At 42.3% G+C, this 15226-nt stretch overlaps 1 protein-coding gene across 15 annotated transcripts in view; it reads left to right on the forward strand.

Moving 5' to 3' along the window:
• Positions 1-15226, forward strand: part of ROBO2 (roundabout guidance receptor 2) — a 1318500-nt gene that overhangs the window by 1134130 nt on the left and 169144 nt on the right. For all 15 annotated transcript variants that reach the window (XM_032276618.1, XM_032276619.1, XM_032276626.1 and 12 more), the window contains exons 3-4: positions 3900-4057; positions 13296-13416. In XM_032276618.1, coding sequence (XP_032132509.1) covers positions 3900-4057; positions 13296-13416 — 279 coding nt within the window. The remainder of the gene's footprint in view (positions 1-3899; positions 4058-13295; positions 13417-15226) is intronic.

Below are 15226 nucleotides of genomic sequence, written 5' to 3' on the forward strand. Positions count from 1 at the left end.
AACGTCACAATTTTTGATAACCTGATCTTGGAAGTGGCATCCTATCACTTTGTAACATTCTGTTCATCAAAGGTAAATCACTAAGTCTAGTTCATGCTAAGGGGAGGGGATATACAAAGGGAGTAAATACCAGAAGGGAGTGAGCATTGGAGAATAGAGCAAGGGCCTACCACAGGCGCTATTATGCCATTCCTGTTCATGTATTTCTTAACCAGTTCACAGGTGAGTGTTGAGCACATTGTAGTATTCAATACATACTTGAAGATTTTTAATTTTTTAAAAACCTCTGTGTCATAAATATGAACGATATTGTATCAAGTACTCTTGTAATTTAGAATGTTCCAGTTTTCCAAAACAATTTCCTAAGTCATGGTGCATCCCAATGTAAAAAACATTTAAGTCTAATTCAGGTTATATTATGACGAGCTGAGTGAACTCTTTATATGTGTTTTCCAGCTCACATATAGAAATGAGTATTTGGGTTCTAGTTATTTACATATTCCCCCACCCCAGCCATGGAGATTTGAAACCCTGTATTCTAACTTAGATGTACCTATTATATCCTTTTTCTTTTATTAATGTAATTTTAAAAATTGAATTTTTATTTGATGAGTAATTGTATATATTTACTGAGTATAATGTACACCTGTTAGAAAATCTATTATCTGAAACATGAAAGGTAAGTATTGGCAAGGGTGTTGAGAAAGGGAACCCTTGTATATTTTGTTGGGGCTCAGAAACTGATACCCTGAAATACGGCACTGAAGCAGTGTCGTTCGTCTTGGGTGATACCCTGGATTCGGTGCCTCTTGCCAAGGGAATCAAGGACATGGACACACAAGGAGTAAGTTTAAGAACAGAAGTATAGGCCGGGCACGGTGGCTCACACCCGTAATCCCAGCACTTTGGGAGGCCGAGGCGGGCGGATCAGGAGGTCAGGAGATCCAGACCATCCAGGCCAACACGTTGAAAACGGATCTCTAACTAAAAATATGAAAAATTAGCTGGGCATGTTCGCACACCTCTGTAGTCCTAGCTACTCGGGGCGGGGCTTAGGTGGGAGAATCACTTGAACCCGGGAGGCGGAGGTTGCAGTAAGCCGAGATCGCACCACTGCTCTCCAGCCTGGACGACAGAGCGAGACTCCGTCTCCAAAAAAAAAAAAAAAAAAAAAAAAATAGCAGACATTTAATCGGCAAAGGAGAAAAGCTCTTTGACAGAGGGAGGGGGTTCCAAGCGGATCTCCCAGTTTGGAACTTCTTCTTCACTGTGGCTAACGCTTTCTTTCCTTTATCAGCTACGATAAAGAGCACAGGACATGATACAAGGCAGAAATTAATAGTTAGCAGAAAAATGAGAATTGATAGATGATATTTCATCTTACTTTCCTTACATTTATAAGTACATACAGACCTCAGAATCATATAAACAAATATCAGAACATACACATCTTCCTTTAAAATTTGAGAATAGTAAAAATGACTTTACTCCTTTACCTAAAATAAGTTCTTGTCTTACTATCCTGGAACCTGCTGAAGAGCATGTTTTTTACCTGAGAGAGAGAGAGAAGAAAATGTTATAATATCCGGAAGACTTAGGGTAAAAGTGATATCACTAAACACAGACGAATTTACAGAGTACCATACAAACCCCAAAGAGCATATTACAAGTTGAAGAGGGTACAGTATCAATTATATCATTATCTCGCCCTCCTCTCTGGGTGAATAGTCTGAAAGCCTAAAATTACAGTTGATGTTCGATTTCTTGGCTTCATTTGCAAATCGGAGTCATTTTCCCGCTTTTTGTTGAATGCCGTAAACACATGTTTTATTGTTAAAGAGAAGCAGTCCTTATGGTTTGTTATGATGTTTTTCTTCTTTTTGTCCCTCATGTCAAAGGGCCTTTAAGAAAAAATTGGATTGTAGCAAATTGGTGTAACATTGTATTTCTGAATGATTTGCAATGGTTTTAAGCACCATTTGTGCTTAGGCTTTCTGGCATGTTATTTTTCAGGAGACCGGTTCTGGAGAAGGCCCTTCAACTGGCCAGATGTGCCATTTTGGAACAGATTGAGGGCCTGCCAAAACACCATTTGTTGCCAGTACAGGATATTGTAGGGGTGCTCATCACCCTGTTACCATATTTTTGCACTTCTTAACATTGCATAAATAGGCAGCTGTTCTGTATTTAGAATATAAATGATCACCAGCTTGCTCTCCCAGGAGGATTTACCTGCAAGAGGGAACCACAGTGTTAACCCCTTCTTATCAGTTGCATGAATGTCACATTTAAATGCACACTTTCCTCAGCCCATTCAGAAGCAAAGCCTTACACATATAAATCACACCTTTCTTGCCAGTTAGACAAGGGGGCCAAAAATGTGCAGTTCACAGTGCTAAAATGAAACACATTTCTTTAGCAGTGAAAGCAGTAAATTAATCAGCTTATAAACTGAGAGTGAACAATTTGTGCTGAATTATTTCTTACTGCTCCTTCACTAAGAGACGAGGTTCTCTAATCTCATAAAGGGCCATGACTTCATTAAGATGGAAAACCGTGTTAAAGGATGTGTTGCAGGAGACAAGAAAAGAAAAACCCTAAAAGTCACTCAGTTGTCTCTGGAGCTATTTTAAGGACAGGGATTTTTTTATTTATTTGGAGAATGACAATTAACCTACAGACTTGGCACAACAAAGAAGCAGAGTGCTGAAGTGGGTCTCATTACAGGACACGGAAGGCAGTTGGTTTGACCTAATCCCCACCTGCAGCACATGATTTACATAACAGGCTAGCACAAGCTGCCTAATGTTGATTTCCAACAGCTTGATGCGTGTGTGTTTCTGTGTGTGTGAGTGTGTGTGTGTGTGTGTGTGTGTTTAGTTTCATTTTACCTCGAGGTACTTTGGAACCAAACATGTCAGGGTTGGAATGTCCAAGAGCAGAAATAGTGAAGGCAGTCAGGAAAAGCAGAGGCAGTTGTGGTATATGGTACCTTTGCTGATTTTAATTACTTTTGTGAATGTTTACCCTAAAATTGGTGTAGCTCTGATTTATCACATAAATGCAGTCTGATAGGGCTGAGCCACCTCTCCACGCTTTTCATCTTGTCAGGAGCAGAGAAGCACAGGCAGATAGATAGGTGACATTTGGAGAGCTAGGCATGCCAGATTTTCGGTGGTTACAGTGGAGGTCCAACCTGCTGTTCTCCTTAATGAAAGGAGGGAAATTTCAGACAGGCAAAACTGCTATAAGGGTTATCTCTTGCCCTGAATGTCACGCTGCCCAGATGTCACTCGGCAGGTGGAGATGCAGAGAGAATGAAAATGTAGCCCTGTCTACGTGGGCGCTAGCATGCTACAAGGGTGAACTGTGAGTCTGTCTTCTGAAGTATAATGAAAACAGTGTGGATCTTGTCTACGTTTATGTCATGAGAAAGGACTTTCTCAAAGAATTCTCACCCCGCTTCCCCTTACAGACCATTAGGCTTGCAGGCTCACAAACCACATGCGTATGTGTGTGTGTGTGTGTGTGTGTGTGTGTGTGTGTGTGTGTGTGTGTGATTTTCTTTATAGAAAATAGAATCATACTAATGAAGGATTCTGCACCTTGCTTTTTTATTCAATCACGCAACTGTACATACATATTCCTCATTTTTTAAGACTTCATTTTTAAAACGGAAATTTTGAGCAAAGGTGCATGATCATTTAGTCAGCCATTCTTCTGTTGATGGCCATTCATGTTGGCTCTAGAAGATTTTAAGGTGAATGTAGCTATGTTCTCAGTAAAACTCCAGGCAATTTTTACTAGAACAAGGTAGCCAGACTTGAAGTTAACTTGTACGACAAAAAACTTCCGTTACTGTCGTTGAGTTTTCTTTTCCTGTAATTATGTTTCCTCAGTGTTACGAGATGACTTCCGACAAAACCCCACAGATGTTGTAGTTGCAGCTGGAGAGCCTGCAATCCTGGAGTGCCAACCTCCCCGGGGACACCCAGAACCTACCATCTACTGGAAAAAGGACAAAGTTCGAATTGATGACAAAGAAGAAAGAATAAGTGTGAGTTAAATTAAAATCACAGCCCGCAGAGATTGAATTCTCAGTCTTAAAATAGATGTATTTTATTCTTTGATTTACTATTAATATAATTGTATTTGAATATTACTTACAATTTATATGCCTTGAAAAGGCTTAAAAATATTGGGATGAGCAGCTACAAAGAGACAAAAGTTATGTAAATCAAGTGTAGAGGAAGTATTAATAATTGCACCAATCTGAATTGTATCTTTACACTATAATATCGATGTTTTAGCTCTTTTATAAAATCTCCAGAAGCTTCTATTGATCACACAGTATGAGTTTTAAAGTATAAATGATAGCCATAAACCATATTAACTACATCTAATTTCGTACCACTTTCCAAAATTATAAGTGAAAATATTTTAAGGTGATGAAAATCTCAAGTGCTTTTTTTCCAGTTTTTCCAATTAAATAATATTTATAACAGTAAAATTTTATACATGAATTGATTTAAAAGCAAAGTGAATAGATATGAAATAATATCTAATTCAAAATAGCCGACTGATTCTGCATGTTAGCTCATGTAGAAAAATAACTCTGTTTTCAAAGGAAATTGATGATGAGGTTCACCAGTTGATTAAAATTCAAAATGAAACACACAGAAACAGGGAAATGGCATGTAATTATTTTATTTCTTCAGAGGATCCATGCAACATTTGTATGTGAGGTTTTTAAGTGAGAACCATCTCACAGAAATAGTATATATAATGGTTTAACTTTCTGATATTATTCAGTAGTATAATTTTTATATTCAATACAACTGAGAGTGAATATATTTTAAGATAATTTATCATTTGACTGAGTAAATGTGCCACTACTATTTTAAAAATATTTTTATTACAAATGAGGATTTTTCATATGTGCATAGTGTGATTACAATATAAAATAGAACCAGGTAGGCTATGGAAGAAATGAAAACATATATTCATGTGTTTCTGCTATAGGGGCAAAGATAATTTTTCTCTTCACCCTATAAAGGTTTGTCTTTTAATCTGCTGAAATAAACTGGCAATAGACAGTTTAATAGAAGGAGAAGCATACAAATGTATTTATATATAAGTGCAAGGGAATCATACAAAGCATAAAACTCAAGGAAGGGCTAGATGGTTGGAGCTTAATTACCGTCTTCAAAGGATAGAGGAAAGTGGGGATATTCTGCAATTTTGTAGGAAGATTAAACGATTTTCAGAGGAGATGAATAGGTCCAACAAACAGTCAACAGCCTGAGAGGAAGTTCTTCTGGCTTCTGGCAGATGTAGTGACAAGTTCTGGGAAGGTGAGGGGCAGAACTGCACTGCAAACAAAAGTTGCCTTATTATGTAAAGTCTCTCAGATAACAACTGGAAGAAGAACAGTTGAGCAGTCTGTCCAATAGGCATGGTAATGACTTTTAGTTTTTTCTTTTGTGATTAATCTTTGCAGGTTAAGGAGATTTCAGATAGGGGATTTAAGGCCATTGCGTTTCTTTTGGAAGAACTTTTCTCACACAGATAAGGAAACTTCAGAGAGCCCCCTTCTCTGTTCTTGGGGCAAAAGGGAGGGGAGAAACAAAGGAATGTCAATCAGAGAGGCGTTGATACTGAGGGAGTTTCTAAGGACTTACAATCTCCTTTAGTTCAAAGTACTCAGAAAGCCAAAGCACCACATTTTGGGGTATCGTTTTCTGAGACCCAAAACTAGTTTGACTGTTAACACTGTGATATCCACATTGCAAAGAGAGTTTTGTTCTCAGTGGTCTTGCTTGGGTACCAAATTTATGAAAATGTTCACTGATGATGGAGGAAAATCAGTGTTTATGGATTGGTAGTTTATGTTTACAGCATTTAGATCTTGCCTATTTAAAGGTGTTCTGGCAGCTGAATAATCCAGGACAACCTTACTCACAAGTCTGGCAATTTGTTGACTCTCAGCTGGGTATCTTGGTTCTCCTCCTCATGATCTCTAATTTTCCATCAGGCTACTTCAGTCTGATCCCCATGTTGGTCTCAGGGTTCTAGCTGCAGCAAGAGAAGGCAAGACACAGTGGTCAAGTGTTCTGGAAAATCTTTCCTGACAAGAAACCCAAGCGGCACTCAGGGGATTGAAGGAACACAGTTTATCACGCCCGCGGGCCCAGGCTCACACCCAAAAGTCTGGACCCCAGCTAAGAAAAGTACACCGTTTTTATAGGTAAAGGGGCGGGGGAAGTTAACTCAGGGCTTTAGACAATGCAGCAGGTTTTAGACAACGAGGCAGTTTCTCTTAAGGTTTTTCGGCTAGTAAGCAATACGCTGAGGTCCAGAAGCAGAAAGAGGCAGCTACGAACAAAAATGGGCAGTTTTAAAATAAGGACAATTGCTGACTACGTGCTAACAAAATCCTGGGCAAGATTTCCATTTCATCCCCTCCTTTGATGCTCTCTTATGGATATTAGGAAGCATCACCTTTTATACGCTAGTGTCTGTGCTTAGCGGCTTGTACTCACGGAGCTCTAGTAACTGAGCACTTGATTTTCTAATTACCATGGCTTCAATGAAGTGCTGGAGTATGTTAATTGGGCAAGGGCTGAAGACAAGGGACAGGAAGATTATTAATAGCAAAACAGGAAGTGACATTTTACACCAGACATGGACAAGGAATGTCCTGCAAGGGACGACAATGATGTCAGCACAACAGTAGAACAACAAATGCTGTCAGAATAGTTCCAAGAATTAAGATTTCAGTCCACATTTGCCGATTCAGCAGAGGCTCCTCAAGCTTCGGCTGTGCATTGACTAGTCAGCTTCCGGCTGTGTGACTAAAGCAGGGCTTTACAAGTTCTCAGGATTCAGCTCGCCCGAGCATGATTTTCGTGGGGTGCTGAGGGTCTGGATGCGTAGTCCACTGGTCTAGTGATGTGTTCGGGTGGGCCCTCTTGACTCTGGAATAGTGTACCCAAAGAATGACTCTTGCAACTTTAAGGGCAGTTGGGGTGACAAGGATTACAGTATGGGGCCCTGTTCAGACATGTTGGAGAGGTTTCTTTTTCCAATTTTTCACCCAGACCTGGTCCCCAGGTTGGAAGAGATGTTCTGGATTAGCTAGGGAGATAGGTGTTCTTTCTATTACAAACTGACTGACCTGGGACACTACCTTCCCCAATGCCTGTAGCTGGGATGTTATGCTTATTTCCCCTTGCTGTCTGAGGTCCCCCCTCACTTTGTTAACCAGAGGAGGGCCTCCCAAATAGGAATTCAAAGGGTGAGTAGCCAGTGGGTCCCACTGTACACCATGACCACAACAGGGCTAGGGGAAGCATATCTACCCAGGAAGCCTGGGTTTCCTGACAGAGCTTTGCTAGTATAACCTTCAGGGTTTGATTCATGTGCTCCACTTTCCCTGAACTTTGTGGCTTGTAGGCTGTATGAAGTTTCCACTTAACCTTGAGCACACTGGTGAGGGCTTGGATGCTCTCTGCCACAAATGCTGGCCCATTGTCACTGTGTATAGTGAGTGTAATCCCATATCAGGGAACAATTTCACGAAGTAGGACTCTCGCTGCTTCCCCGGTTCTTTCCGCCTTAGTTGGGAGTGCCTCAGCCCAGCCTGAGTATGTACATACAACGACCAGTAGGTATTTGTACCCTTTACTGGGCTTGACCTCAGTGAAGTCCACCTCTATGTCCTCAAAGGGGTAGCCGCCCCCCCATTGCACTCCTGGGGCAGGTTTCAGCCACTGTAGGGGGTTGTTTTTAGCACAGATAAGTCACTGCTTGCTTACGGCAGCACAGAGTTTAGGGAGGGCTGCAATATAGTGATACCTGTTGAGTTAGCTCTCCAGAGCATTTTACCTAGGTGGGTGAGACCATGGCACTGAGTTATGACGGTGTGAACCAAGTTCCTGGGTACCACCGGTCTGTGGTCAGGGAGTAGCCACCATCCCCAAGCACTCTGCTCTGCCCCCTCCTGCTATGCCCATGGTTTTCCTCCTTAGAGTGCTCCAGCTTTCCCGCATCCTCTCGGAGCCAAGGGGTGACCGTGAAGAAGGGGGTCCTGCACAAGCTCTTTTTCAGAGTGACTGCCTTAGCTTCCCGGTCAGCCAGCCAGTTTCCTGTAGAGATAAGATCAGTTCCTCTTTGGTGGCCCTTTCAATGTATGACAGCTACCTTTTTGGGCTTCCAAACTGCTTCTAGCAGTCTGAGAATTTCTTCCTTATTTTTGATTTCTTTTCCTCCCGCTGTTAGCAGCCCTCTTTCCTTGTATATCGCCCCCTGTAAGTGGACAGTTGCAAAGGTGTACTTGGAGTCAGTGTAAATATTGGCCACTTTACCTTCTGCGTGGCACAGGGCCTCAATGAGGGCGTGTCATTCCACCCATTGTGCTGACCAGCCTCTGAGCAAGGGGGCTGCCTTGACCACTTCAGTGGCAGTGGTGACTGCATACCCTGCATATCTCTGCCCATTTTCGACATAGCTGCTTCCGTTGGTAAACAGGTTTAAATCTGCCTTTGGAGGGGACAGTCCTTGAGGTCTGACTGACTAGCAAATACGTCATCTACTACCTCCTCACAGTCGTGGTCTGGGGTCCCCTCCCCCATAGGAAGAAATGTGGCCAGGTTGAGGCCACACACAGTCTCAATGGTGACCCATGGGTTTTCACAGAGCAGCCCTTGGTAGCGGGTTAAATGGGCATTTGAGAGCCACCGGTGCCCCTGACTGCTCATAAGGGTAGATTCTGAGTGGGACACTTTGATATGGACAGTCTGGCCCAAGGTTAGCTTGTCAGCTTCCTTCATCAGAATGACTGTGGCAGCTAAGGCTTGGAGACAAGGGGGCCATCCTGAAGCCACTGCATCCAACTGTTTAGACAAATATGTTACTGGTTTCTGCCAAGGCCCAGGATCTGGATGAGGACCCCAAGTGCTGTTTTGTTTCTCTCCTGAACAAATAGATTGAATTCTCGGGTGACATCTGGAAGTCCTAGTGCTGGGGCACTTTGGAGCAGTGCCTTGATTTCCGGGAAAGCTGTGTCTTGGCTATCACCCCACTCAAGAGGTCTATCTTCTGGTCCAGTTAGGGCCCCATAGAGGGGCCTTGCTATGTCCAAGAAGCTGGGAATCCATATACGGCAGAAGTCTGCCACCCCAAGAAACTCATGGAGCTTCCGCTTGGTGTTGGGAGTGGGCATGGAGCAAATCACACTTTTTCTCTCTGGTCCCAAAAACTGGTGTCCTTTGGTCATGATGAACCCCAGGTACCTCACCTGCTGTCTGCAGATTTGGGCCTTTTTCCATGAGACTTTGTATCCTGCCTCTATAAGGAGCTGCAGCAGCGCCTTGGTCCCTTCCCAGCAGTCCTCCCTCTCCCTGCTGGCGAGAAGAAGGTCACCCATGTACTGCACCAGTGTGCAGTTAAGGTCCTCTTGTGGGAGGGCAGCTAGGTCTGTGGCGAGTGCCTCGCCAAACAGTGTGGGAGGGTTTTTAAATCCTTGGGGCAAATGAGTCAAGTCCAGGTCAGTTGTGTCTTCCTTCATGTTTGGGGGTCCTCCCATTTGAAGGTGAAATGCAGCTAGCTCTTTGGCTCTTTGGTGCCAATCGTAGGCAGAAAAAGTCATCCTTTAAGTCCAGGCACATGGACCACGCAGCCTCAGGGGGGAGCGGACCCAGGAGAGTATATGGGTTAGGAGCCACCCGGTGGAGGTGATTGCAGCACCGTTAACTGCTCTCAGTTCTTGTCCTGGGCAATATGCCACGCCGGGCTTCCTTACTGGCAATAGAGGCGTGTTCCAGGGAGACTGGCATTCGACCAGGATTCCCTCCTTCCTAATCTGTGAAATGTATTCCTGAATTCCCAGCTGGGCCTCTAGGGGTATTGGATACTGTCTCTGCCTGACAGAGAGGGCTCTAGGCTTGAGGTCAATTATTAGTGGCGCACAGGCCTTAGCCATCCCTGGGAGGTTCGTCTCTGCACAGACTGCAGGGAAGGCACCCAGGAATTCTGGTGAGCTTTCCTCTGACCTCTCTGCAGTGTGCAGTTTTCATTATTCCTCATGTGGAAGTGTGACTGCCAGGACCAGGCCCCCCTTTGGCTCACTCAAAGTCAGAGTGGCTGGCCCCCCAGGTTCAAAGGTGATTTGCGTCCCCAGTTTGCTTAACAAGTCTCTTCGCAGAAGGGGGACAAGACATTCTGGTAGGTAGAGGAACTCATGGCGTACCTGGTACTCCCCTAATTGGCATATTCAATCTTGGCAGAACGGCTGGGGCTCTATCTGGTACTTGTTGCTCCCACAACGTTGCCTTCCAGTTGCTAAATGGGGAACCGGAGTGATGACCACTGAGTACTCTGCTCTGTTGTCTATCCTAAAAGTCATTGGGTGACCCTATCTTCATCCTGACCATGGGCTGTTGGGGGCCAAGTTTCATAGAGCCTGGTCCGTCCTAGTCTGTGTCCATCCTGGCCAAGCCAATCACATGGGCCTAGCTAGGTTCTGGCTGGTATTCTACCCTCCCTCGGGGGTGGGTGCTGCACCTGGGACCGCCTGCTTGAGGCACTCATTCTTCCAGTGTCCCACCTCTTTTCAGTGTGCACACTGATCTAGCTGCAAAGGAGGATGCTCAGTTCTCCCTCCTTTGTGTGGGGTGTGTGTCAGGCAAGGCTGGTGGGCTGGAGGCTGATGGTGTCAGAAAGACATAAGGCAGTGTCAGCTACTCCTCGGGATCACCCTGATGAATGGGTTGCTTGGGTCCCTTAGTTGCTTGGGCCATGAGAATCTTGCACTGTCCACTCCTGCCAGTGCAGAATCAAACCCAAGAGGGAAGAGTCTGAGTCATCTCCAACTAGGAATCAATGTGTAGGAACTGGTCCAGGTGTCTGGGGTTGCTGGTCACAGCCTTCAAAATAGCCTGCACTGTGGAGACATCCAGGGTGCCCTCTGGTGGCCAGCCAATGCTAAGCACCAGCCACTCTGATCTGCAGAGGGTCTTTAGCTTTTCTGGGGTCATTCTGACCCCATAATCTCCAGAGAAGCCCTTCCTGAAGTTTTGACCATACAATTTAGGACGATGGGCTTAGCCTGACTTTTCCCCATGATGCGTGTCCCATTCTGACTGGTGGCTTAAGACAGACAAAGGAGGGGTGTCCCGTGAAGGACCACTCAGGTGCCCACCTTGCCACTTCCCTTGCAGGGACTTAGGCACCTCTCAGCATCAAGCAGGTCGGCATAATCCCCCGACTTGGATTGAGCTCAGCTCGCACTCAGCTCGATACTATCATAAGCCTTATGAAGTTGCCACTGACCTGCCGGCTTGGGCCCCCTTAGACTCCATAGTTTGCACCGTTGAGCCACAGACTGCAGGTTCAAGGGCAGGCCCTCGAGCTCCCCATGCACTCACACACTCTCGCAGAGGTTATCACATTCCCACCCTAACCCGGGAAATCTGCCTGCTGTCTCCAAATGGATGCCCTGGGAGGTGATCAAGCTCCCCTTCCATCCGTAGATGGGTCTGCCTAGGGTCCTTATCTGGAGTTCCCTTTGGTTCAGTCCGCCTCCCCCACGAGTCCAGCGATCTGCAACGCTGGAGCAGCAGCAGTGCCCCTTCCAGGAAAGGAGGCCCTGCTTATGGGGTGGGGGCGGCCCTGCCTCGTTCCCCAGCAGGGAACACGTGAGCTGTCCATCCTTTCCAACCCCAAACCGATGGCTCAAAGGGTCAGCGTGGTTGTGTTTCCCAGTCAGGGAAACAAATGTTCTGGAAAATCTTTCTTGACAAGAAGCCCAAGGGCACTCAGGGCATTGGAGGAACACACTGTGTTACGCCGGCAGGCCCAGGCTCACACCCAAAAGTCTGGACCCCAGCTAAGAAAAGTACACCGTTTTTATAGGTAAAGGGGCGGGGGAAGTTAACTCAGGACTTTAGACAATGCAGCAGGTTTTAGACAACGAGGCAGTTTCTCTTAAGGTTTTTCGGTTAGTAAGCAATACGCTGAGGTCCAGAAGGAGAACGAGGCGGTTACGAACAAAAACAGGCAGTTTTAAAATAAGGACAATTGCTGACTACGTGCTAACAAAATCCTGGGCAAGATTTCCACTTCACAGGAACCCTTCTTCTAGTGAAGTCCTTGATTTCATTCCATTGGTCAAATCAAGACACATTACCTAGCTCTCAGCTTCAGATGGAGGAGAAATGACCTTCGTAGCCATTTTTATGACCTCTCATTTCATTCTACCAGAAAGAATTGAGAATAGGTTGATGATCTTTTCTTCCTATGTTAAAAAAAAAAAAAAGTTGAAAATCCCTTTCTATAACATGACAAGTTGTAAATCTTGAAACGTCTCTGTTAAGAGCCAACCTACATGAGTTGTGTTTGCCTGTGAAATTAAAAAATAACGGAGAAAACCAACAAGTTCTTATCTTGTATTTCTTCAAGAACACTCAATCACTCTAAAGCTAATATTGAATTAAATTAACACACACAAAAAAAAAAACTGGAAAAGAAACTATGAGTTATACATTTACTGAAAGCCTAACTCTGCTTTAATGTCCTCTTTAGCAAATATATATTTTAGTATTATTGCATTTGTTTTTTTTTTAGTCAGTAAATGCTTCTCATTTAAGAAACCTTTAAGGGAAACCTATTAGATGCTAATGATTTATACCAATATATATCATCATTTTATAAATCGTCATAGTTTTTATCCAACCTGCTGTTTTCACCAAGAATTATCTCTTAAATACAATTAGATTAGATAAATATGATTAATACTAACAGCTGAAATGTGAATTCTAGGGAGGCAAAGATTTTTACTGTTTGGTTTACGACTGTATCCCAAGTGTCCGGAATACTACCTAGCCCCTATAAATACCAAATATATATATATTGAATCCCTCTGATTCAGCTGGATTTTATTAGATTATTTAAAAGGAATATCTAGTGTTTCTTTCTGATGACAAATGACAATAACAATTTCTTAAAATGAATTTCAGTGTGAAAACTAACAACTGGAATTTAGTGGGGTCAGTCACAAGACTCAAAATTGGATCAGGAAAGAGAGGACAGCTGCCTTGAAGAAATATTTTCTATGAAGAAAATATGGAAACTTATATTGAGGTTGAATTTAAGAAAAGAAAGCATATCTGCAAATGCCAAAATAATGGGATAATTTTTTCCTTTGGGAAACAAATATGCTTAAATACTCAAAACTATCGATTAATGACCTTTTATTTTCTATTTTGTTCTCTTTTCTTTTTGTTTGATTTTAATAGATCCGTGGTGGAAAACTGATGATATCCAATACCAGGAAAAGTGATGCAGGGATGTATACTTGTGTTGGTACCAATATGGTGGGAGAAAGAGACAGTGACCCAGCAGAGCTGACTGTCTTTGGTAAAACTTTATTCTGAATTATAAATTTTTATTTGTATCAACTTTCTTTGCTTTTAAGTATTATTAACATTAAAAACAAGGCCATTTATGTACAGTTACTCATGCCTTGTGGTAAGAAGTGACAAATTAGAATTATCTGATTTTTCTGTCTTTCTAATAAAAGCTTTGATGTAAAGAAAACATTATTTGTCACTTCAATTCACCTACATTGTTCACATATTTGTAAGATTTTGCAGTTCATCAAAAGGTAAAAGTATGTTCTTTCTCAAAGTCTATTTGAGATATTACATCTATCTAAAGCTTATCACTCATTCTACTCTGATGCATTTATCAGGTAGCTATTATGTACAAGACACAGGGTAAAGTTTTTTAAAAATTAGAGAGTATGGAACAAAAAAACTTGTTTTCCAGTTTTTAGAAATTCAAGCTGAGGTATTTTTAATTTCAGGTCTTGATAAAAATACTATGTATGCACATATATAAATTAAATGTTAGGAAAAGGACCCTCAAAATAAGATATTTTGTTATGACATTCACGTTTCTTCAACTTTAAAAACCAAGGCTCCGTTTAGCTGGAGAAATGTGATTAGTAGGTTAAAAACTGATTAGAACCATATCACATAAATGGTGGATAAAGTATCAGAAAAGAGAAAACTTGGGACAAATGAAGATGGCCAAGGAAACAAAGTAAGAAACATACCTCAGGGAAACTGTGAAAGATTGAAAAAGATATAAAATGACAAAAAAATTGGAGAAAATAGATATTCTGAAGACACTTGAAAATGAGACACTCTTTTAGAATACATTGAAGTTCTCTTCAAATCTCTGCATACACACATTTATAGACACATGCACACACATACATGTACATATATGTATGTATGTATATATACATGTATATATCTACAATCTTCATTAAACATTTTAGTAATGCAGATATTATGTGATTTAAGTGCAAAAAAATCATTGTGATTTTTAAATTATTTTTCAGTGCCAGTGAAATAATCCTCTACTTCTGGGCATGATATAAAGTTCCTTTTTCTTGTCATTACTTCAGGACACACCCAAGTGTAGCACCAAAGTCCTGCACAGGTCCCTAAAGAAACTTACTCTGCAGTTTGGGAGCTGCCTCCCATGGTGTAATGGGAGTGACACTGTAGAAAAAGCTGTATTATGATTTCCACTTTATTTGAAGAGTTAAGATTATGCTTTATGCATATGTACCAAAGTGCAGGCCTCTCATTTCAGTCATTCTGAACACCGGGTAATCTCTGGTAACACTCCCTGTGGCTGCTTAGCAGCTTGAAGTCCCAAGTGACAAAGCTAGGAGAAATCTCATAATTCATTAAAGGAATTGAATAGAAAAAATAAAATTGTTCAAAGTATGCATGTAAATTTCTATCCCGCAGAGCTCAGACAAACATCAGTTTGCCCCTACTTTTCATGCAGCCCTTTATGAGAGTCTCAAGATGTGCTCCACTCTGTAATGAATAAAACACACTTTTTCCTGGTAAGACATGATATTAGTGGTCACTGAATGTTAGCACTGAAAGCCCACAAGTACTGCTCATCTATTTAAAGAAACACTCATTGCTATTTTTCTGTAACTACCACAAACTCTGGAATAGAAAAAAAAAAAAAAGCTGTATTATTGCAGTATAGACTGTCTTCTGAAGGAAATTGAAAGGGTTTAATGTTATTACTGAAGCAATTAGACTTACCAGTAATGAGACATCCTTATGAAATATTTACTCTACTTTCCCTAAAGAAACGATGAGAACTACTGGGGATTCCTAAACATGTCAAGAGT

Source organism: Sapajus apella, unplaced genomic scaffold (genome assembly GCF_009761245.1).
Source record: "Sapajus apella isolate SASKATOON/1434 unplaced genomic scaffold, GSC_monkey_1.0 scaffold8, whole genome shotgun sequence".
Lineage (NCBI taxonomy): Eukaryota > Metazoa > Chordata > Mammalia > Primates > Cebidae > Sapajus > Sapajus apella.